At 40.5% G+C, this 25,854-nt stretch overlaps 1 protein-coding gene across 1 annotated transcript in view; it reads left to right on the forward strand.

Moving 5' to 3' along the window:
• Window positions 1-25,854, forward strand: part of RAD18 (RAD18 E3 ubiquitin protein ligase) — a 56,721-nt gene that overhangs the window by 24,553 nt on the left and 6,314 nt on the right. Inside the window, exons 10-12 of the mRNA XM_034066495.1 lie at window positions 3,130-3,264; window positions 6,634-6,790; window positions 18,636-18,698. Coding sequence (XP_033922386.1) covers window positions 3,130-3,264; window positions 6,634-6,790; window positions 18,636-18,698 — 355 coding nt within the window. The remainder of the gene's footprint in view (window positions 1-3,129; window positions 3,265-6,633; window positions 6,791-18,635; window positions 18,699-25,854) is intronic.

Below are 25,854 nucleotides of genomic sequence, written 5' to 3' on the forward strand. Positions count from 1 at the left end.
GGAAACAAGAAGGTATTAAATGCCATCTTAATTTTTCAAAACCAGTATTTTATTTAGTTTATATTATTAAAAGGATATAGCTTCAAAAGCAGTGAGATCTTGATGTGAATAAATTAGCCTCAGGCAGCTTAATCGAGCACTTAAAAGTAAAAGAGAAAAAAAGAGGAAAAAGAAGATAGAAAAATGTTTTAGTTGGAACATATGGTTTTAAAATTAATAAAAAGTGATGACCAAAGAGGTCAGTGTTAACTACTGTCAGCAAATTACTTCTAATAAAAGCAATAGGAAAGAAATCATAAGCATGAAGAAAGAACTGGATATTGAAATTAGAGGACAAGAAGAGATTAAAAGAACTCCTATCAAATACCCTTTTTTCAGTGTAGATGGACTTTAAAAGCTTTATTAAACAATACAGGGTTTTTTCCTTTTAATTTACTACAGTTGCACCCTAGGTCCCCAGTTCACAGCTGAATTCATGAATGAATTAATACTAGCATAAGTTCTGAATTAAAAGATATAAACCCAACCATATACGTTTTGTTCTCTATTTCCATCTGAAACACACCACACACTGGAAGGTACGTAACAGCCTAGTTGAAATTTGTGATAACAGAAGCTGTGATGGTAAAACTTATTTATTTTTGCCTTCTTTACAGTTTTGCAAAACTTTATAGAGTTTTCCAGACTCTTGGAAAATTGCAGATTGCACTGTTGAGGTGGTTTATGTTGTTTGTCTGATTTTGGGGGTTTTATTTTCCATTTTGGTATGTGAAGTGTTCCTGAAATACCAATTAATATTTTGGCTTGATGAACCTGGGAATGGTTTACGTGCCCGTGGGAAGCTCTGCTGGAATGATTGCCAGAGTCCGTGCCTGGAAGGTACAATTAAGTTCACTGGCCCCTGCAGTAGCTTCCTTCTGCTCCATGGGAGCTCAGTGCCACCCTGTTTGGTGTCAACCTCATTCTGCTTTTTTCATGGTCAGACCTCTATTTAAGGAGCTAAAAATCTACAGAAAAAGAACTACATTTGATAAAAAAGTTGCTTTTTCTGCTTATAAATCTTTCATTTTTCCATGTGATTCAGAGGCTTATTGACTTACATCTTGCATTTTAAATATTTGTAATTATATCTGTGGTTGGTTTATTATTGAAATGCCTGTAGTTTTACGAAATGTGCATGATGTGTCATCTCAGCACAGCAGTGATTTACAGTGTATCTGAATAGTGCCTTGTTTTGCCAGGACATTTCATTTTTACTTGGTAGTTACACCAGAACACAAAACAACAACAAAAAAGTGATACTGGAAAAACTGAAGTGCCGAAGGAATTCAGTAATGAATGTGCAGCAGTTCAAACACGAGCATCTGGGACAAGAACTGTCCTTATATTAAAGAACTTGTTGACCTTATGTGTCATTTTAAGCTGCTCAGGGCAAGGGAGTCAGTTTTAGATCTGTTTCCTTCTGTGGGGCAGAACTTGATATGATTTTTGTCTTGGCTTTCCTCCCCACCCATCAGTGCAGCAGGACATAGATCAGGGTTAGATGTGCCATACTCCATGCAGTGCTCAGTGAGGGGTGTCCACTCCTTCTAATGCTGGCCGTGCCAAGTGGGATGCTGATTTGCTTTGCTGACTTTTTCTCTCGGCACCTGTGGGATGGGGATGAAGCTGGTGTGTGCCCTCCCAGTACAATGGGCTGCAGTGTTGCAGGACAGGGGGGAGTGGCCCAGTTTGCCCATCACTAGCCCTTGGCTCTCATTTGTCCTGAGCATTCCCGTTCACTTTTCTGCCTGTCCTCTCTGCTGTGGTTTACCTTAGTCTTTCCTGTAAGTGTAACTTGGGCAGCATGCATGTGGCTTCTGCAGAGCAGAGACTTTCAGTTATGTGTATGCAAAGAAAGAAAACGGGCTGTGTGTGCCCAGTGGGTTGTACAGTATGAGGTGTACTCATCTCAGGAGCTCTTTGCTTAGTCCATCACTGTGTTGCAGCTGCCAGGAAGCTTTCCTTGCCTGGTGGCAGAGGAGGGAGCATTTGAGTCCTGCTTCCTGCAAGGATGGATTGGAAAATGCTCTGACTGGGAGCTCTGATGTCTCTGTGAGCTGGTTTACTGGGTACTGTTGTGAGAGGTGGTGTGGAGGGCCATTCATGCCTTACTTCTCATGCTACTGACTGTTGCTTTGCCCCAAGGACATTTTGGATGTCCATTGTGCCTACCTGCCTCTGACATGGAAAACATTATGAATGCTTTTTTGGTAGGCAAAAAATTAAGCTAAAGGTTTTAGCTGTAATATTTTATTTGTCTCAAAAGGACAAATCTGCCAGAGTGGCTTTGGTTGAAAGTCCTCCCAAAGAAAGGAAATTCACGTTTGCTGCTTTCACCATAACATATCAGTATAAAGCCATGTGTATGGACTGGTGGGCTTCCATGCTGTACTAGCAGTGGGTAGCAACAGTCTAATATGCTTCTTCAATACAAGTTGCGGCATTCTGTAGGGAAAACAACATGTTCCCTTGGTGCCCAGGGTTAGGTAATCCACATTGTCTGGCTAAGGAGACCGGGTGTTTTCCCAGCCTGAGTAAAGAATTTGAAGTATCTAGATTAAAAAACAACATTGCTTTGGCTGAATACCAGAGGATTGCTTAAAACATATGAAGTGGTTGAGAAGTGCAGGGTATTTGCAGTGTTAACTGTGATTTAGAGGATCTGAATCAAAACAGTGTAATAAGCATGACACAAAAGCTTTTGACATTGTTTTACTGCAGAAATGGGGAAAAAACCCCAGAGCAACTTTAAAGCCATTCACAGAGCAGTTGTGAGTTAGATCGTGCTCTTTCTCTCTAGCAGAGGGCTCCTCACAGGACTACCAAGCAGAGTTCTTCTGAGCAAAAATTAAGCTTTTATCTGTGTAAGTGTTCTTGACTGGGTAACTTTGTAAAAGCACAGACACAGATTTTGATCATTAATAGACTATGGGGCATATTGGAGTGATGAGTTGGCTTTCCTTTGCTGTAACAAAAACATTTTTAATTCAGTGTTTTGTGTTTATTTCTGTTCACATCCTTTTCACCTTTTATGGCATACCTTAAGAGTGCCGTGGCAATGATCAGTAATTCGCTTGTCCATTTCAGGAAAGAAACACAGAAGTGAATTTAAGTTTTTGGTGGATCAAATAAATAATCGGTGGAAGCAAAGTGGTAAAAGGAAAACAGAAAGTGCTCAAAACAAAGAAGTCACTGCTGCCGAAGACTTGCCAGCAGCCACAGGTTAGTAACGTTGTTTAATATAGTCCCTCTCTTTGTTCCACACTAAGGAGTAGGGCTTTCCCAAAGAGGAATGTTCATTCCTCCCATTATTCTTCTTCTATACTCCTTAAGGGGGAAAAAAAATGCATAAAAATCATAGGCATAAAAAATTGACTGCTGTTGATGTTAATGTGGTACATAAACACAACCCATAATAAATATGTGATTTGTTTGATTTTAGTGGAATCTGTATAGATGGCCTTTATTTAGGTGCTTATTTTAATTACCTGGTTGAAATGGGACCTTAGGTTCCAGTCCAAAACTGTTGAAGTTGCTGAGAGTGGGCAGGTGGTGATCTGCATCTTTGAAATGCAGGTAATCATAGGACTTGCTTGCTGGGTTTCAGCTTTTCTGTGTCACTAATATAATGGGGAGCTGGTAATTGGGAGCTGCAGAGATATTTGGAACAAGTATTCATTTGTGCTGAGGTCCAAGGAAAAAAATACTTTGGCCTCTTTGAGACTGTTCATACAATATGTTGTCTCTCTTTAACTCACCTCATTTTTTGTTTCTATACTTCAACATAGTGAAAAGTGGGAATGCGCAACTGCAGTTACTCAGTTCTTTATGAGTCAGGGACAACATCCACTGTGTGTTTGTCATACTCGCTACCCACAGCATCAAATAAATATCCACTTGTGCTATTAACTTGTTCCCTATAGGCATCTTCAGTCTTGTTTGGTTTATGGTACTGGTTGCTTTGGCAGTGTACATATATCTGTGAATGTGTGATTTAGAAGAGCATTTCTCAACCTAACGTGTGAGTTTTAATCTATTCAAGATACTGGATTTTGGAGAGAATTCCGCTGCCTAGAATTGTACGAGCTGTTGTCTGTATCCTTGGGAAAATCTGGTATTTAGTTTGCATCAGCTCTCACAAATCCCTGCTCTCCTGAGTTGAGCTGAACTAATCTTTGGCTGTCCCTTCGCTGTCTCCTCTAGCAGAGCCCTCAGGAATAAAAAGAGGTGAAAATACCAATGTGGTAGTATGAATTTTATCCTTTCATGCAGACCTTGATGTGACACATAATCCTTTCCATGTGAAGGGTAAAATAAAGAATCTCAAGGATGAAGTTTATCTCATTTAACATAATTTACGATGATGTTCCTCTTCTATAGCAAAGAGAGAAGCAATATATTATTAGATAATGATTTCTAGCTGTGCTCTGTGGAGTGATTGGCTGCTAAGAGTTACAGGGTTTGTGTCTTCTGTGTAAGCTTTTTCTTCATGCACTGAACCGCAGACTTTGAGAAGCTGAATTAAAGCCATATAGTTTTTCCAAAAGAGTGCTCAGGTAGAAAAAACCTTTTCAGATGTATCATCCTGTACTGTGTTGACTTACGTACGTGATCCCACCTCTTCTGGTTGTGACAAATGTGCAAAGCTTTCACTGTTTTTTATGCACTGAGCTTTCAATAGTCTTTGAAGTTTCAGTTTTTAGTTTTATCCCAAATATCTGCATCGGTTTGACTGTTTGTAAACCATTTAAACAAAACAAAATAAAAGAAGGCTTTTGCATAAAGGAGCAGCTGCCTAAAGCCTGTTCCCCCATGTTCCTTATTAACAGCAATTGCCTTTTTATCAAACGGGAAATTAAAAATACATGAAAGGAAGAAAACCAGCAGCAGTGTGATGACTTGCCATTTGAAACATAACTGCTGAGAAGAGCAAAGGCTTTGCATGCATTCCTTCCCCACTTGATTTGGGTTCTCATGGAAGCAGTGGAATTATACAGAATTAAAGCATACATGTTTTGTTTTGTGCTTCTTTTTAACACATGCATATCTTCCATTACAGGTTGCCCAGGGGGGTTGTGGAGTCTCCTACATTGGAGATATTCAAGGCCCGCCTGGACAAGTTCCTGTGTGATGTACTCTAGGTTACCCTGCTCTTGCAGGGGGGTTGGACTGGATGATCTTTCAAAGTCCCTTCCAACCCTTGGGATTCTATGATTCTGTGATTCCATTACCCTCTACTGTAGTATTGAATGATGTAACTTAAGCTTCTCTGTAAATCTTGTTCTGTTTTTAGTGATGTTTTAATCATCAGTTCCTGATTTGCATCATCTTAAAGTGTTTCATTTCCAGTCTTTCTAACTGTTAACATAGGGATTTGCTTTGCCTAAGGGAAGCACCATCAGGGTTTGATAAATATTTGTGATACAAAGTGGTGCTCTTCTGGCTTGCATTATTGCACAGGGCCTGTGCTATTTTTAACCTGTTAATTTCAGAGATGTTTTATTAGGTGGACAACTGACTTGCTGTAATCTGCCAGTTGTTTTCAACAGACGAAAATACGCTCCTGGTATTTAATTATGCATTTCAGCGGAAGGGAAAGGGCAAGCTGTGGCTGGATTCAAAGATTGTATAGCTCCTCTGGACTCTAATTGCAGTTCTGTTTGGCCATTTCTGTCAAAGTAATTTCTGGAGGGGCAGAAAAGTCAAAGTGGCTTGAGCAGGAATATAGCTTGGTTCATGAAGGTGGACAGAACACTTCAGTGGATGGCTATAATAAGGATTATTAATGAGAGGAGTCTCAGTATGGTTATAATGGCCGGTGCAACTTTCTAGTTAAATAACTCATTTGAAAACACTTGTGTATGTGGTGTGAGGACAGTTTATCTTTACATCCCATAATTCCTAGTCTATGTTTGTTTTCTCCTTGGAGAGGTAGAAGGTACTTGAGAGCACTGTCTGTCTTTTTATAGGTAAAAACACTTGGCACAGTGGAATGGTTTTATGTTTTGCTTGATGCGTTGTTTAGAAATTACTTTTCCTATTAAAAAATGGAAACACCAATTAATCTAGGTTGACACTGTCTTAGGTGCATAAGGAAATAAGTCATAATGTTTCTTGTATTGAAAACAAGACTATTGACTTGGCATGTAAAACTTTGAAGTGAACAAGCTCCCTCATGCAGTGGATGAAGTGAACTGGTAGCAAGAAGCAGCGAACAGTGCTGTCTTGTTAAGTGTTTGCTAATTTCTGAAATACAGTTTGATCTTAGGAAATGTGACAAATATCCTTACTCTTTATTTCTCTCCTTGTTTGTGTTTGAAGCTCATAACAATGAAAAGTTTCTGTTTCAGTCTCTGGTTCTTAGAGGGTAGGGTTTGGTTTTGTTGATTTGGGTTTTTTTTACTATGCAGGAGAAGAAATTAAACCTCTGAAACTGAGAGTTTTGGGAAGCAAGTAGGTGGGAATGGAACGTTGGTATTTACATACATAATAAAGTATTTTTTATTAACATCTGTCTAAACGCTGCTGAAATTTAAACAATAGCATTTTGCTTTGTCATTCTTGCTAATCTCTGCCTTTTTTTCTTGGTAGAACATAGGGAAGAGCATCACACAGGTTTTGCCCTTGGAAAAGACCAGGTACTCAAACCAGATACTCCTGATGACAAAAGAAGTGAATTTCCTTCCTTGGAGGAAGGCCAGAGATCAGACTCTCCTACATTCTCACTGTCATCTGAATCCACAAGCAGGTTAGTGAAGAAGAGTCTCTTCTCCCTGGTTTGTACCAGATTTGACCAAACATGGAAAAGCTTTGCCAGTAACCTCAAGCAATAGATGTATCCTACTTCATAGGATGGGTTCTAAGCTGTGGTTGCTGATTCATTCTCATCTATGTTTCTGGCTGTTCAGTTGCTTGAGGGATGGAGCTGAAATACATTCAGAGTTCACTTAATAGTTTTGTCATGTCTTGATAGAGGAGTGATAGTGTAACACCGAGTGGAATGTCTGTGGAATGATGAGGCCATTTGGTGTTTTTCTTCCACTGCATCATCTTCCCTTCTGTTTGAAGTTTTATTTAGAGAGGTCCAAAAATTGATCTAGCCTAAAGTATTTTAATAGCTTTTTAAGTGGAGTATTGCTGTAAGAAATAGAGTTTAAATGCCCCATTGTTTGCAGTCTGTGGTAGAATGCCACTGAAACTTGAAGTCCTGACAGCCATTCACTTCTCTTCCTTCATACATTTAGATTTGCCTCCTGAAATTGCCTTACTTGGTTTCAGAGAATGAAGGATCAAGGAAGGCTTTATAAGTAATGTATCCTTTTGATAGTTCAAAGAGAATTTTCTTGGAAGGAGACTCAGCTGCTACTGCTGATAAGGTCTATCTAGTTTTTGAAGGTAGTATTTGTTTAAGATATTTACTTCATGGATCATAATTTGCTATCAACTTGATTGTCAGAGATGGCAATGATGAGTGAGGTAAACATCCTATTGCAGTAGTGGCTGCTGCGGCCCCAGCTGCTGGAGGAAAAGTGAAAAGCAATTGAAAACAAATACAGAATAACTGACTTTTGATGTGTGTCTAAAAGCAAAAAAGCTGATCTTGAAAATAATTTTGCTATCTTGTTGATAACAGCAATGAGTGGAGAAGGCACCTTTTGCAGGCCTGCAGTACTAGGAGGAAAATAATTTCCTATGTTTAAAAGTGGGAGATAATCAGTGGAAGTAACTGAAGGACAGCTGTGGGGCTAGTAGTAACATTACTTCATTTCCCATCCATTACACCAGTAGTATGTGCCTCTTCCCTTTTCTGGAAATATTAATATAGTGCTTGCCTTCATCATTGTTTATTAAAAGAACAATTTAGTTGTCAAAGTTTAACAGAAACAAATTTTCTTCAATTCATTTTGGCTCACAGTCAGCATGGGGATTAAAGATACTGCATTTCAGAGGCAGATATTAAGCAGTGAATGAAAGCTTAGGAAGACAGAGGGAGGAGGAGATGAGCTCAGGGGGATTATAGAGCACCAAATGTTAAATGTCTTTGCTTTACATGATCAGGTTTTGCTGCCTGTTTCCAGTTCCTTGAACTAAATGAGAGCATATATTAAACATCTGTCTGTAAACAGCAGTATGGTGGCTGGGCAGATCACTTATGTGAAGACAGAAAGGGTCTTTGTGACAGTTTCAAAGTATCATTATATTTTTGCTTAGCTTCACACTTGCATTATAACAATAAAGTCATTCCCCTCCTCATGGCCTTTCCCCTCTTTCCTGTGTGTGTCTTTCTGCCTGAATTGTTACTGTAAAATTGAGAAACGTACTGTATCATTGTATTTGCTACCTAATATATAACAAACATATTAAGATTACTGATGCACTGGCTTTATCTAGGTTCCTCAGGATGTCATGTAAATGATAGTTTTTGCTTCCCTTTGATGCAGGTAACTGTTATTTCTGTAATGACTTTTAAAATAGGGTCCAGTGCTCTGGACTCTTGAAGAGACTTGCGTCCTGATTTTAAATACTGAAGCCCTTTTAAAAGTGGACCAAGAACAAAGCCCTAAACTGAATGGGGAGGTAGATGCACCCCTTAAAAGGTGCTTGCAGGCTTGCACTGTTCTGGGCTGTGACTTGAAGCTGCTCAGGATCTCAATTGAAGAATTAAATGGGCCAGGGAAAACAACTCTTCAGTGCTCACTTAAAAGGGAAGAAGTTGGCCCTGTGATCTGTTTTATATGCATGAAGCCTTAGTTTTCCAGTTTGCAGCTTGGGTCATGGCTGGCCTGGTGCTGACAGGCAGTTCTGAGGAATCTTGACATTTGGTTTGTGTAGTGCTGGTGGGCAGGAGCCCAGGCAGAAGCTCTAACCTGGGGCTAATACAGGCCCAGCTCGTGCAGATCTGTGCAAGATGTCATGTTTGACAGGTGCAGGGATGATAGATGGGGCTGCTTCATCCTCCCTGTGCCTGCTGTTGCAGTTGCCCTAGAGCTCTGATTGTTATTTTAGTTCCACAAAATAAACACCTTCAGCTTGGCTCTTCATCCTGAATTTAAGCAAGTATTCCTGTTCTTCCTTTATTTTACTGAATTTTTATTTTCGTTTTCAATTGCAAATTAACCTTTTGGTACTAAGGGTCTTGGAAAATTTGGGTTTTACTCTTAAAGTGTGAGTTCCTGGGTGGTAGAAACAGCTTGTATTAGCTCATCATTGTATTAGCTCATTGAGAGCAGCACACAGGAGAAAGACTCAGGAGTGTTGGTTGATTAGCAGCTCAACATGATGTGGCAATGTGTGCTTGCACCCCAGAAACCAACCATGTTTTGGGCCACATCACAAGCAGCATGATCAGCAGGTCTAAGGAGATGATTCTCCCCTTCTACTCCATTCTGGTGAGACCCCATCTGGAGCACTGTGCCCCCCAACAGAAGAAGGATGTGGAACTGTTGGAGCAAGTCCAGAGAGGCCACAAAGATGCTGAGGGCTCGAGCATCTCTGCTATGGAGACAGACTGAGAGAGCTGGGCTTCTTCAACCTGGGGAAGGCTCCAGGGAGGCTTTAGAGCAGCTTCCAACGTCTAAACAGGCTGACAAGAAACCTGGACAGGGGCTTTTGACAAGGGGGAACTGAAAGAGGGGAGATTTAGATTAGATATAAGGAAGTTCTTCTCTGTGAGGGTGCTGAGGCGCTCACACAGGGTGCCCAGAGAAGCTGTGGCTGCCCCATCCCTGGCAGTGCTCAAGGCCAGGTTGAATGGGGCTTGGAGCAACCTGGTCTGGTGGAAGGTGTCCCTGCCCATGGCAGGGGGTTGGAACTGAATGAGCTTTAAGGTCCCTTCCAACCCAAACCAGTCTGTGATTCATCCAAGGTATCATTAAATCTCTGTTTCACTGCCAATGTGGTGTGTGGATGACATTATGATTCTTCCAGTGGCCTTTGACATTAAACTTTTATTCCTTACCTTTTCCTTTCTGCAGACAGCAGTGTATGTGAACCTAAAGTCTGGATGAAAGTGTATCTAAGCGACTGTAAAGAAGTTTGCTAGAGGGTATTAGCATGTGGCAGTTACTAATGATCTGAACGTGCTTTCATGAACCGAGTTGACAGATTTTGTTGGGAAGTGTGCATTTGTTTACGCTACACCTGGCTCAAGGCGGTTGTTTGTTCCTACTCTTTGTGCATTCACTCTCTCCAAATGAAATATTTCCATAAACTTCTTGAATCCAATACAGAGTCCCCCAGTTGTACAGACCAGTGGGTAGGTATCACAGACATTTGGGCCTTCTATAAGATAAACACATGCTTAGTAGCTCCCTGTGGTTTTCTCTTAAATTCAGCTCCTGTGCAACAGGAACAGGATGCCTAGAGTCTGCACAGAAATGTGTTTTCAGAATCTCTCTGGGATCTTCACTTTCCTCCTCTATGCACATCCCTGCTTTGTGTGGTGTGCTTTCTGTTTATTTTTCTTTACATACAAGGCAGTTTGCTTAACCTTAAAACAGAGCTGCTGCACTGCTCAAGAAGTTAAATGAAGTGGTGGGTTTTTTGGCTTTGTGCTGTGTGTGGCTGATTGGTTTTTGTTGGATGTGCCCCCCCACACCCTTCCAGTTGTGCATTAGACTCAATTGAGTGGCAGTTGGGCTCTGTAGTGTGCCTTGGGGTAGTAGGCACTGTAGATTCTCATCTTTTACATCCAGCTCCCTGTTTTTATACTCTTCTCAAGAAGAGGTCAAACCAGCAATAATACAGTGAAAGCTTAGTTAAAGTGACAAATGATGCCTTGAGATGATGCATGGGAGGCCCCTCTTGGCTGACAACTGTTCCTTGTTCCACACTGTACCTTTCTGAAGAGCACTCCCAGGTTTTCCTGTGTTTTCTGGGAAATACGTTACAGGGATCACCCCCGCTCCAAAAAGAGAGGGATGATGTGGGGGGACACTTAGGAGAAAGAATTAAATGTGGTTTTCGTCTTTACTGTTTCTGTTCCTGATAGCTACTCTGCAAAAATCTGATGTCCTGGGCGATATCCAGCTCTTTGCTTGGCCCTTTGGGATGTGTCAAGTTCTGCCATATCTGTGGACTGACTCTGGACTGCAGACCTCTGGGTGGTGAATGATGGCTTGTACTCAGGTGTGCTGCTTGCACATTCCTGGTGCAGCCAAAATGGACCTGAATTATGGCAGGATTTGCAGGGATTGGAGAAAGTAGGTTTAGTCATATAAGCTGCGTGCAAGTAAGAGATGTATTTTGTCACTCTGTGGTTACCATGGGGCTAATGTTTTGTTAATTGTAGCAAAATAAATATAGCACAGATCAAAAAAGAATGATCTAGATTTTGAAGGTTTAAGTAGCATTGCGCTATTGTACCAAGTAATGATTTTCTGAGGCTTGTATTTTATTTCTGATAATAGGAGGATATCCTTCGACAAGGGTAAAGGTTTTTCACATTGAAATGTCAAAACGTGAATTATATTTGGAAGTCCAGATCTGCTGTGTTTTTATGAAGAGAGCATTTCTAAATGGGGGGCTGATGCTATGATGGATTAAAAAATGATTTGGGGCAGTATATGGAATATAACGAAATCTGGAAATGTTTGCTCTGTAAAACAATGCTGCAAGCAAATTAGGGACTCTTCTTCTCAAGGCCTTCTGTCTTTTGTCAGTTTTGTGTCAGTATTTTCTAAGGAGCAGTTGGTCAATGTTCTAAATTCATACATTGTACAGTAATCACTGTTGTACTGTTATTATTCAAGGTTTGATACTTTAATTGAGAAAGTGAAAGGTTTTACACCTGCTGGCAAAAAGATATGGGCCATGCACAGAGATTATAGTATTGACCCAAATGTGTTTGGTCTTTTCATAAATTGATGATCCCACCAAGGGAGCAAAATGTGCACAACAGATAAACACCAAAACAAAACCATGACTTTTAAAGGATAATTTTTCAAAGCTATGATGTCATACATAAAGCTTTCACAGAGCTTTAGTGCTCCATATAAATAGTCCTGTTGTGTCCTTTTACTTTCTGGGACAGAAGCCAAATTTTATGCAACTATTTAAACAATAGGAAACTTAGAAAAGAAGCTAAGAGGGACAATGATAAGCTGGTTAATGAACTGTGTAGAGGAAATATTCTATTAAAAGCATTTTATGTAATAGGGATAATAGTCAGGTATTTAAATTATTTTCCTTTAAAACTTCAGGTTAGAAGAAAATGTTTGTTCTTGATGACTAGAGTGGAGGACTTGCAACAGCAGACAATCTATACTGTTGGCCTTGGTTGAGATACTGAGGTGTACACTGAAACACAGTGATTTAAGTTTGAAATCCTGGTGGAGAAGTGCTATATCTACAGCTTGCATAAATTTTTCTGCCATTGGAATGCACAGAGTGCCTGCAGCCTCTGCCAGGTTAGATTGATGCCTGAGTAAGGGGCCTCGTTTGCAGTAAATGGGGCTTCTTGGCATTAAGTTTAAGAGCTGTTGATCACGATCTAAGATCTGGATCTAGCTAGTCACTTATTGGATTTATGTGCTTTGCAGAGTTTGGGGTTTAGCTCATGAGCAGAGGGACAGGTAGAAATAGGCAGCTGTGCTTCAGTTAGTTTGCAGTTCACTGGATGGCAGCAATCCTCTGAAAACCTCTTGGTAGACATCAGTTTGTCCATTGACAGAACGGAATGGTGGAAAGCTGTGCAAGCTTTTCCTTGGCAGTGGCTTTAGTCTGAGACTAAAGAAAGTGTGCTGATCCCTAGGCTGGCCATCACTGTCAAATGAGCAAAGTATATGAAAATGTGTTGATCAGGGGAATAACTGCCTTTTTCAGTACGTTTTTGACTTAATAAATCTTAAATTACTGTGGCTCAGAGATGATGTATATTCTGATGTTAGATAAGAGTGTTTTATCTTTGATTTTTGGCCTCAAATATGGGTCCATTCTGGAAGGATGATGATATTTATCTGCTGTGTTGTTGATTCATACCTTTCTTCCAAAAAATGTGAGCTGTAACAAATGGCCAGGAACTGTGAGGCATGGTAAAGAGTGTCCTGGAGAAGGCATTTCAAGCAGCAACAGCTGATGACCTCAGACACATAAGGGGAAAAGTGATTATATTGTGGCATGTACTCAGACGGGCATTGGTCCTTAGTCTAGAGGCATGGGGTTTGGACATCACTTGCCATACTGCTAAGGAAAGCCGGTAAGATGGATCTAGCAGATCTTTTCCTTTTCTAAAAGCAGAGCCTCAAGGGCACACTCTCAAGCTGCAGAGGCCACTGGAAGCCAGGAAAGCCTAGAAAGAGTCAAGAAAAACAGTGGAGCTTTTGTAAGGGTTCAGTGTAGACAAGAGCTATCCATGGGGAATTGTGGAGAAGATCCAAGGCTGGTAAACCTGCTGTCTTCCAAAGAGAGGAGGATGAAGCTCAATGGTACTGGGGGTGCATGGTTTGAAGAAGAGGTAGTAGGAAGCCAGGGAAGCCTTTGTAGTAAACAGTTAATCTTGGATGTTAGACAGGACTTACAGCCACTCCAGCAACAAGCTCATACTCTTTATCACAGGCAGGTCAAAGGGGAAGCAGGATTGCAAGGTAGAGAAAACCATTTTCCCTCACTCCTTGTGGCTGGGCATTCACCTTCAAATGACATTGATAAAATGAGACAGACTGTAACTCATTTCTAGTGTCAGCATTGAGGGAAAAAATGCACAATGCACGTGCCAGAGCTCAATACATAACGCACAGCAGCATGGGCTGATTAAAGGACCCTGTCTGGTCACCGTGAAGGAACTTAATCTGCCTTTAAAATAAACAAATTCAAAGAGACATTTGCTCCTTTCATTTTTAGAACGAGACATGTTATTCACACTTACGTCAGCCTTTTTCTCTCTATTTTAAGGTGGTCTTTATCTTAATGAAAAGAAAGGGCTGGGATTGGAAGTCCAATCCAAATGATGGTCAGGAAAGGAACAGATTACTCTTGGTTGTCTATAAGCTCTCAGAAGAAACTAATTCTGCAGAAAACTGAGGCAGAGTTGGGGAGTTGCCCAAGTCACTGGAGGTTACTGCACTTTCTCAACATGGAGACAGGAACAAGTCCAGGAAAAGAAATCTCTTCACACCCTGTCACCTGCTCTGTCAGCCTGTTGCATCCTGAGCAGTTAAGTTTCAGAACTTTAATGGTTTTGCTATAAAAATGTACTCATCTGGAACTGATAAGTAAAATCTTAGGATAGAACAATGACCTTTAGTAAAGAACAGAACAGAAAATCTCTTGTGGGAAATTGTTTCTGATTTGGAGGCTGAATAAAGTCTGAAGTTGTGTTTTGCTTTGTCTGGCCTCAGTATAGGTAAATATCTATGGGATATTGAATTGGGCAGAAAATGAATGAAACTATTCTAAATTCTGTGATCTCTTTGGTCCCCGGAGGCTAAAATGTATAGAAACAACATCTGTAATGAGGTAGCTGTTCCTTCTTTATTTAATTACTTTTCTTCAGTTTAAGGGCTACTCATTCAATGATAAGAAGAGCTTAGGAGTTTTCTTTTAAAGTGTGAATTCAGTTGGTGGTCAAAATTCCTTTTGCTTAGTTGAAAATGATTTTTGTAATTGTTTAACTATCTGGCATATTTAAGGAGGTTTGGTTGTTGGTTGGTTTTTAATTTGCAAACAGTTTGTTTTCCCCTGCATGTGGAAGACAGGTATATAATCACTTCAACTCAAAATCAAACAATTGCTCAGTCTTTGTGAAAGAAATTGATTTAGAGAGACTAGATGCAGGAAACTATTTCATAGTGTAGTTGGCTTGAAACAATGGATTGTTTGAAGAAATTCCAAAACAAAGGGCTTTCAAGCTACAGCTGGAAAGTTCATAACCCTGCAGCTTGGTTTTGCACAGTTACGTTCATACATCCTTCATCTCTGAAGGCAATTACAGCGTAGGAGTTAATTTGGTTTGCTGGGGGACTGATCGCTCATGAGTCGATAGCCCATTCACATCTACACATATAGGCCAAGGTGGTAACTCACTCCAGGACATTTTGTGCTCTGTTTTAAAATAATTTGGTAGGCATAGACTGTGAATTGCACTCGTGAATTATGAACTCGCATTATTGTTCTGAGTGTTAGCCAGATTTTTTCACTTCTATTGTTTTGCTTGTGACAAACGCAGTTGGTAATAAATGATAATAACACAAGCAAGTACATCATGTTCGGGCATCAGACCTGTTCCTTTTCTATTTTAGGGGACTAAAAGCATGCACATTGGCCCTTGTGTTGTCCCCCTCTTTTTTTTTTAAAAAATGTGACTGGAACATTGGAATAGGATCCAGAAATATAATAACTCATTCCTTGGCATCCAGTTTGTGTATCCAAAATGAGGTTTTGATGGACTTTAGAGAGAAAAAAAACAGGTTAGCAGTCAATTGTATTACCAGGTTGTAGCCATACTGAACCAATGCTTTCAGGAAGATACAGCGATCCTCTTCCTTCCCCTTGACTGCATCCCAGAACTTCTTCGCCTCTGTGCAGGCAGTCACGTGTGGGGCTGGGTTCTGGGCAGTGCCTGCTGCTCTGCGGGTTGTTGGAAGCAGTAGTATTGGTAATTGGTGCAGGATGAAACATTTTTCCCCTATAAGTGCAGGCATTGCTTTTAATTTCAGGTGACTTTGTTTCCAGATTAAAACTGCTCTGTTGGGCAGTGCTTGCAATTTGGTAGATTTGTGCAGCCGTTCATGAAAATTCACAGGAAATCATCAGAGTTTCTAAAATTGTACATGAAACTTCTAATTCCGTTTTGTTCAAAATAATTTTCGCCATATGGCACCAGTTCCTTATGTCCATTTTTGGTATCTTTTTGCTTTTTATTTTTATGACTAAATGTGCATGTGTTGAAAGGTTTTTCTAATGTAATCTGTTGGTGTTGTTCACCCTTCAAATCCGTTGGTGTTTCTGTGATTATCACCACAGTCACATCTGATGAATCTCTCTTCAAGGGGGATGGACAGGCAGCAGGAGGAGACAAAATGGTAATGGATGAGACAATCCTGTCACCCTGTAAGAGTTACATGCCATTTGTTAAGAAAAGCTTGTTTAAGAAAAGCAAACAACTATGTCTGCATGTGATTCTCAGTCTCCAGGTATGTCCTAGGAGCTGGTGTTTTGTAATGCCACACACTGAAGGTGTGGAGATCTCTACAGCTGAATCCTAGCTCAGCACAGGACATCCTCAGATGCTGGAAGTGATGCTCTGTGAGAACATGCTGGCTGTGTCTTTGGGAGAGGTCCAGGCTGGTGAGAGGCACTGGGGACAGTGCCCTGTGCATGGAGAACATGCTGTGCAGGATGTGCTGGCCAGCAGGCTGGGGAACTGGGAGCCACTGACCATGTCTGTGTGACTGGGAGAGCCCAGGGTGACAGCGACAAACTGCCTGAGAGGGAGCAGCCAACCTGACTGCCTGCAAGAGCTCTTGTACCCGGAGGGCTCTCCATGAATGATCAGGGTGCACCCAAACCATTCTTAATGCACCCTGAGCATTGTCGGCTGCCTGACAGCATCACTGGGGTTTAAATTCCTTATCCTATTGGAATTATTGTCTTTTCTCTAATGATGCAGTGTGTTATGAATATTCAGCGTTTTGGTGAACTCCTGTTCTCAAAACTCTGTGAACCAGATAAAGAGCCACGATGTTGGACTGCTGTCCTGCACCTGGGGAATGGAAGTGGTGTACAAAAGGGTTCTTGCTTTTCGATTTGTAACTCCAACAGGGACAGTGCAAAGCAAAGACAGTACTGAAATGGTACAAGAGGGCAGCAAACCATAGCGCCCACCCTTTGAGGGGTTCGGGGGCCAAAGTGGGCAGTGAGATGCTTTCACCTTCCATCCTTCCAGGGACTGGAAATGTGGCTTTGCCTTTGAGAAGTGCCCACTAAATCACTGCATGGGTCTTCTACACAAAGACAGCCTCTCTAGTATGAGACATGTTGTTTGTTTATACTTATTTTTTTGGCAGAAATGCCATTTATAAACCTCAGCAATCATCCATATTATGAAGATTCCACTTTGCCGCTCTGGAATCTGTTCTGTGAGAATGAGTATTTTGGGCTGTTTTCCTTAATATGTGTTTTGAACAAACATATAATCTGTGTATAACATTATGACTTGGGGAATGTATTTTTACAGTTTATGTCTGCTGTCTTCTAACAAACAGCATTCGATTGTAAAACCTTTTAAAGTCAATCCAAGAGAACTGGTATCTAACTGCTTGTCCCATGGTTTACAGTAGAATCTCTCTCAACTGTTGGTGTAAAATGCTTTGTGATGTAATTTCTGTAATGAGGTACAGACTGAGCTGACAGGCATCTTTTTGAAGGGTAGCTTCCAGAAAACACCATTTTCCCACTTGTTAGTTGATTTCTGCAACCCTGCAATTTGGCATATACTTAAGAGCTTTGCAATGGTTTATGCTATGGAACCTGAACATGGAATAAAAGTTATTTATCAACATTTGACCTAAGAATTATGTTAACTTAATTCAGATTTCCCAGGCCACTCCAAATCTGCAGCTGAGGTGTGAGCCTGTAGCTGTTATTTGTGGGTTGCTCTCAGCTGTGATTGCACATATATTCTATTATATTCACTATCGTTCACATACAATTCTTCCCTGTGAGTGTGCTGAGGCGCTGGCACAGGGTGCCCAGAGAATCTGTGGCTGACCCACCCCTGGCAGTGTTCAAGGCCAGATTGGACACAGGGGCTTGGAGCAGCTGCTCCAGTGGAAGGTGTCCCTTAAAGCCATCCAGTTCCAACCCTCTGTTGTCATAATTGTGTGTAATACCTGAGGATGTATATTGCAGTGACCAAACCTACAGTTTATCCTTCCCAAAACTTATTTTTTTCTTGTTTTAAGAGAAATAGTATCTTGTTTCAAAGCTTATGTCAAAATATTAAGCTGTTTAAGCTTACTAGCTATGAATCAGGTATTCAGAAAGTTAAACCAAAACCATTATTTTTAAGAAGTCTGCAATCTGATGAATCAAATGTCGTGATCTTAAAGTCTGAATGTGATTCTGAAAATGCTTTATCTTGCTGTACTTTATGACATTTCTTTTATTAGATAATTGTTACAGACACTGAATGGATGTCACTTGGGAACATTCAGTCAGTAACTTTAAATGAAAGGACTGGAACAGGTTGCCCAGAGGGGTTGTGGAGTCTCCTACGTTGGAGATATTCAAGGCCCGCCTGGACAAGTTCCTGTGTGATGTACTCTAGGTTTCCCTGCTCTTGCAGGGGGGTTGGACTGGATGATCTTTCGAGGTCCCTTCCAACCCTTGGGATTCTGGGATTCTGTGAAAAACTCTTATTTAAATTACAGGCTGAAATCATCTGTGGAATTGGTTTCTTTGAGGAGAGGTCTGACTGACATTGCTAAACTCATACTTGTAGTTAAATATGTATGTGTGTGTACATGTCTGCATGTATCTACACACACAGATTCTTCCAATGTCGCTGCAGTAGTGATAGCTGAATTTAATAACACCCTGACTTAAGTAGCCTCTGTGACTGAAATAATCTACATCTGTTTTATTTTCCCTTTCAGCTCCAGTTCAGACATTTTGAGAGATCTGGAAGAACGTGAGACACGTTCAGCATTCTCTGATGAGTAAGTAGAATAGGAGTGGTAAAGTCCTAGTGACTGATTTAGGTAGTAGTTTCCAGTCTGTGGAATACCACACATTTCTGCAGGGGAAGCAAATGCTTCTGAAGAGTCAGGTTCTTGGAGAATCTCCAGAGAATCATCACAATTTAGTCAGTATTTTTGGATCCCTGAATATAATACCTGGGTGCTCCAAGTTGAAAATCTGGGTCAGTTGACCAGTTGAAAATCATTGTTCTAAAGTATACTTGAATATGAATGTATGTTTAAAAAATAATAATGAGGGAACTGATTTTTGTGGGGAAAAAAAGAGAATCTGATCTTACTGTATTTAAAGTTGCATTGTTGTCACATCTCTGTCAAACTGAACATGCTGGAATTGCAGCATCTGTTTGATTTACTTCTTTTTGAAGAGAGAAGAGCACCTTCTTGTTTTTAAAATCTTAACATCTTATTTCTACTATATAGTGGTAATATTTAAAATTTGGGTCTAGCTATGCAAGGTTTTGTACAAAGAAATACTAAGAAACCATCCAAGGATTCCTGAAGTAACCAAATGAAATACATGGAGAGGAAATGCAGGGATCTCTGTGGGTGCTGAAGGTGTGCAGTTATAGTGAAATTTGGAATAGTGTAGTGTGATATCAGCTGAAAGGCTGTGTAGTTATACAAAGAAACAGGAACAAAGATTGGTAGAGTCTGCAAAAGTAGTACAGTTTACCCTTGCAGCTGACACTGGTTTGATCTGGGATCTCTTTTTGAATATTGCATCCACTTTGGTAGCTGATCTCAGCAGCATGATGTAAACCATATTGAGTTTAATTCTTGTAGTCTGCTTTTTAAAAAGTATTTATGACACAATTTGTTATCTGTTGCATACATATGTGGTCAATATGTTGTGACAGCTCCTAAAATTCCTAATGAACGATAGGATAACATTTGAAATTCTCTTAAAATGTGTGGTTAGAAAACGTAATGGATTTTAAAGGAGCTTAACAGTAGCATTGGTAAGGCTTTGATTACATTGGTGTCAGAGGTAGAGTGCTTCACTGGAGAAAGTAATCAAAGAGCCTTTCTTGTACAGGAAGGTATTGCTTTGAGAAGGTGTTTGCTGGAAGAACACTCACAAGTGCCTTTTATTTTGTAGTACCTGTAAGTGACCCCTTGAGAGGGGAAGTAAAGTTAAAAATACTTGGTTGTACATATTGCAGATGCTAGTGTCTTCTGTTGGTGATGATCTGCTGCTGCTGCCACCATGTATCAAAGAGTAAGCACCCACAGCTCTCTCACAGGTACCTTTACATCTGCTGCGAGAATTATACATGACTGAGCAGGGGTCAGGGATCATGAGATGAGGGATCAACTGAAGTCCTTGGTAACCACCTCATTGCATAATTCTGTTACCTGGGAAGTGTTATACCTCAGCTGGCTGTTTCTCAGTGAGTTGAATAAAAACTATGAGGATTTGTGGCTCTGAATTATGTTTAAGCAGGAATGGGGGAACTGTGGCTACCAGAACTGGAGGACTTGCAAATGAGTGTGGGGAAGAGTGTGGGGGCTGGAAACTGTACCTAGTGGATGTTATGGGGCTCTGCTGGTTTGTGAGGGCTCAGGAGCAGGTAACAGCAGCAGAGTGAATTGCTCAGCACTAGCACAGGGGATGGTAATGAGGTCTATATTTTTAAGACAAACCCGCACTTAATGGGAGAGCTGTAATTAATTACCATAGGGATCTGTGTACTCTCTCAGTGTTTTCTATAAGGATCCATTGCAGCCTATTTTATTGAGGGAAATCTTAGCTTTTGATGATTCTGTGCTTCCTGTAGGAGGATATCTAACATACTTCTAATGAGATTTTAATTGTTCATGTAATGCTTGGAATATATGGCAGGGAGGTTGGAACTAGATGATCTGAAGGTCCTTTCCAACCCTAACTGTTCTGTGATTCTATGATCTAGTGTTAATTTTCTAGGTAGTAATTAGTCTACCGAACATGTTAAAAACATCCAATTTAAAAACATTTTGGAGAAATGTTGTAAAAGCAAATAGGCAGCAAACAGTCTTCACCTTCCCAGTCATATTTTCCATATCTTTGGAGACTGCCAGCTCCAAGCTTGCAGGTGGTGGACAGACAGTGACTTTATCCACAGACAGACAGTGACTTGCAATTAATTTTGGTGGTGGTACAATCAAATTATTGTCTGCTCTTTTTTCTGTGCTCCCTGAACTCCATACTGGAAGTGCCAGTTGGCACAATTGTTTTCTGCAGTACAGGAGAGAATGCGCTACGGCTTACAGGTTTGGCATCTGTGACTTGTTGCGTGAGTTGGAAAAGCATGTTCCTTAGTGGAAGAAGAAATGGGAATGCCAATACTGAAAACAGTACTAGAATTCTTTAATGGAGTGTTTGTCCCTTGATGGATGTTAATGTTAGTTATGATTATATATCCGTAACAAAATCAGTTGTTCCACTGATAATTTCTTTCATCCAGGAAACTTCTTGGTTATGTGGTGGTTTTAAGTTGAGTGGTAATAAAGTTTGCTCAAGTTGGTAAGTGCAGAAGAATGTTAAGTAAAGCAGACCTACAACTTTCATCAAAGTTATCCTTTCTGTTCAGTGCAGAACTGTATCCTGCAGGATGCTGAGTGGCATGGTAGGTCAAATGAGGGCTCTGCTTTGGCAAACTTACCACAGCAAGGCACAGGCCAGCATACCAAAGAACAGACAGGCAGATGGTATATTTCATCACCAGCCCAGATTTTATAGGAGTTGATTTATGCCAGAAAGATGTCATCTCTCTTACTTTATTTTTATAAGAGCTAATAATCATATATTGCAAAGCAAGAGAACCAAGTGACTGAAATGCTTCAGTTTTTGGCTTTGTGTTTTAATACACTTTTGAACATGAGGTAATTACTGTTCTGATGTGGAAAAATGCAGACATCAGAGCTAGAAATGGGCAGATTATAAACCAGTAAAGCTAGCCTTAAACTAAATGAGATTTCTGCTTCATTCTGTGTCTGAAGTAATTTTTTCTTGCAAGAGTAGCTGTATTTTGCAAATTCTCAAAATCAAGCAGAAATGGGGGAAGAGGGAAGGTGCAACAGCTGATGGATGCTCTTTGTGAAGTGGCACAGTAGCAGAATTGGTAGTTTGAATGTTGTTTATCTTTGCTGTATGTTGTGTTATAGTTAAGCCTTCCAGATATTTGAACTATTGGCTTTGAGTTAGATTGCTGTCTTGCCTCTGGAGTACATTAAACGTTTGCCAGGGGGTGAGTATTATGAGGAGCAAGGTTTTTGCATGTAGAACAAAACCTCTTAGCTAATGGGCAACTTGAATTCCTCTATTAGATATCATATTTTCATTAGGTGTTTCTTGCTGAAGTTTGAAAGATGTAGTGGTGGTCTGGGCTCAAGTGCACATTTTGTACTGGTAGGAATACTTCTAAATAGGTTGTATTCAGACTTTTATGTCTTCTAATACCTAGAAATCCTAAATGGCATTATTTGACAGGAAGGCACGACACCTTAACATTCCAAAGTATTACTGTATGCCCTACAGAATCTCACTTTTGAAGTACCAGCTCTGCTAGTGACAAGTCTCATTCTGGAACTCACTGAGGCTCTCTGCAGAGCGAGACCAAGGGGAAGGGTCTTCATTTAGTTACAGGTGTGAGCATCGAGAATATAATTCTTTATGCTTCCTTAGTATGTTAGATGCAAATCCTTGTTATCGCTCTTAGCTTTACATTCCAAAGGACAAGCCAGTATTGTTCCAGAGTCCGATTCTTAAAAGCAGGATCATTTTGTTAGCTGAAATATTTTTCTTTGTGTGAATGATTCATTTTTGTCAAATGTGATTTTCAGTCCTTCTGAAATATGCTGTCCATTTTATGCTTTTCCGCAGTTTAGATTAGGAATGTCTTGTGTCTCTACAAGGGTTAAATTCAAGCTAAAGCTTCAGTGAAAGAAATCCGAACAGGCTGAGCAAAGGCTCAGCAGTGAAAGCATACCTTCATAATTTTAACTTCATTCAGGGAGTGCATTCCTGGAAGAGTGGGACAGATCCCTGCTTTTTATCTCCCCTCCTCACTCCCCAGCAAGAGCAGGATGCCAGGCATGTGGCAGTAGACTTGCACTGTGAAAATTCAGTTTGGTATCCCTGTCTTTAACCCATGATAGTCCCTGTGGTGGTTTGTTGGGGTGAGATGAGCAGGGCTGAATCTTTTCACTGCCTATTTTGTGACTGTTTTTAGTGTTTGCCAATGTTCTTAACAGATTTACAGGTTTCAAACAATGTCAGGTTGCAGGTCTCTGAAAGAGAATTAGACCATGTAAACCAGCCTTAATTAGACCATGTAAAGCTCACCCTTTATTTTCCCTGGACAGATGAAAAAGTTATGAAAGTGAGATGGAACAGCTGGGTCTCAATTGAAATCTATAGCTTTTGTTTCTGGAAGCAGCCTTCTCGTCTGTTCGGGCTTAAGCTGAAGCTTGTCCGACCATAACATCTTCTTCAGCTGCAGTTATTTCTTAGCAGGCATGAGAGACCAGTGTAAGTAGGTGAAGTCCTGCACGAGGATATCGTGCCTTTTTCAGTGGGAATGGTGGTTGAGCCTTTTTATTTACATGACAGAGCTACTAAGGAAGCACTAAACATTCATATTCTGTATTTAGAATAAATAGTCTTTGGGTTTTGGGTCGGTTTTTTGGGGTTTTTTTTTAAGCTTTTTTTTTAGAGCTTTTAATGACAATTTATATTTGTCTCTTTTTGAGACAGAGATTAGAAGATAGTGCTAAATAATAAACCCAAGTATTTGTATACAACATCCTCACTATTAATTTGAAGAAGTTGCACAAAAGGAGCAGTGTAGGGATATTTTAGTGGCAGTCTGGAGTATATTTTTAGTGAAACTTCGTTCCTTTCCTGAAACTTACTTAAGCACAATTTCAGTGTGTTCTGAGCTTTCAACAGCATTTTCTTTTCTTGCTTTTCTCCTCTGTTAAGTAACAAATCCAATGGCTGTGGAGTAATATAATTGGGATGACATAAGTTCATGTTGGTCTGTATCTGATGGATCTGAGGTTTCAGGCTCTCAGTAACCTCTAGGTGAACACTTACTGAAAGTCTCACAATTCTCTGGTATGGATGTCAAGTAGCCATAGAGGATGCCAAGTCAGCTGCAGGTTTGGGTCAGTTCCTTGGGCAGTATTGGATCCGAATGCTTAAAAATTAATATGGATTTGATGAAAGGCTTTTATTGTGACTTTGTCATTAAGTCATAGCGCAGCTTCACTCCTAAATACAGATGTAGCTTCAGTCATTAACTGTGCACTGTTGCAATACAAGTTCCCTGCACACCTCAAAGTGTACCTTGGTGTCTGAGGAACAAGTAAGGCAGAGTGCTAGAAATACCATTATGATGTATGACTTCACCACAGATGGGCATAAATGACTATGTAGTATGTAGTCAGGATCCTTTTATCCTTCCTTATTACAAAATGCACCACAAGATACAGGAAAGGATCTGATTTACCAAAGTACTAACATATGCATGTTTCTGTAGAAGGTCAAGTACATTTGCTTTGCATTCTTAATGGTGGTGGCACTGTGCCATGCGACCAGTGGATTAAAGTCTTGGGGTACAAAAATGTTCTTACCCTAATTAAAATGAACATGAACCAAAGTTGAATCTGTTTTAAAACCCCTGAAGTAATCAGTCTTATGTCCTTACTACACAGGGAGATGCGCCTGGGAGACCATGGGACTCCCAGAAGTTTCCAGACTCATAGGGCTTCTTGTTGTGGTGACTTACTGCTGTCCAGCTCTGAGGCTGGTGCCATCCCCTGCACACAAGCATCCTGGTTTCAGGCCTTCTGAAAGCATACCAAAGATCAGACACACGTTCAGTGTGTCTTTTCAGCCATGCAGTGGAGAGAACCTTTTTCCTCATGCTTTTAATATTCTACTGTAAGACAGTCTGGAGTTAAATGCTTCTTTCCTGTTCCGTAGCTAATTATGAAAATAGTTGACTGCCTTTTTCTTTGTGTGAAGAACATGCCTAGTTCGATCAAAATCACCTTCACTGCTTTCAGAAGAATGCTTTTACTTCTTCCCTGTCTGGTTTCACAAGCCGAGTCCTTTAGCCATCTCAACCTAGTCCTTTTTCCTATGGTCTGTGCCACCCAGTCCCAGAGTTGAATAGGTATACCTGAATCATTGCCTATTTTTCCCCATGAACCACACATATTTGTTAGTCTATGCTATTGGCAACTTAACTTTTATTGGCAGACAAGTGGTTTTCCATTCAAGTTCAGAGCGTAAGGTCTTAATCCGTCAGATATAAATTAAGCTCCTGATCCTGAGCAAGCATCCTTGTGTAGGTAAGTGTTAATAGGTGAGGCATAAAAATTTGAATTACATGCTCCTGGAAACAGTTACATATCTGAATAGCTCTGTTGACTTCAGCATGTTGCTGGCATATAGGATTATGTAAATGCCTAAGACTTTGCAGGTTCATGGCTTGATGAACATTTAATATTACACTGACATGGACTCTGCGTTCAGAAGTTGCCTTATTAAGCAAAACCTCCTGGTGACAATTGCTTCTTGAACACATTTTTGTGTCTGCAGATCTCCAAGTCTTGTTTTTGTGAATGCAATTATGTATTTTGTCATCGTGAATTTTGTTTTTTCTCTTGTACCCTTGATGCTTCATGGGAGGAATGAGCCATGTCACAGGGTTCAGAACATTGCTGATCCCTAGGAAGGGCTCTCTGCTCCAGATGGGCAGTGAGGAGGCTGCCTGCTGGAGCAGGCAGTTGTGGCAGTGAGATGAGTACAGGTGAGCAGGTTGCAGTGTGCAGCCATCGTCCTCCACTTCCAGAGAAAGCTAGCTGGACACTCATTTTAGAAGACAATAATTTTCTAGCTCATTTGGGGGTCTATATTATGATTTCTAGAGTAGCTGGGATTGGCAATGCTACTTTTTTTGCCCCAGACTTTCAGGGTATGTGTGATCTTGTCTGAAGGTGTTGGCTGATACCTGGTAGTCTTCAGTTAAGGTCAAGACAGACCCACAAAAGTGTCAGATGAGTAAGAAAATACTTTTCTCTCTAAAATTTTGTAGGTGCAGTCATTTGTATTCCTCATAACCAT

The sequence above is a fragment of the Melopsittacus undulatus genome, chromosome 9, assembly GCF_012275295.1.
Source record: "Melopsittacus undulatus isolate bMelUnd1 chromosome 9, bMelUnd1.mat.Z, whole genome shotgun sequence".
Taxonomy (NCBI): Eukaryota; Metazoa; Chordata; class Aves; order Psittaciformes; family Psittaculidae; genus Melopsittacus; species Melopsittacus undulatus.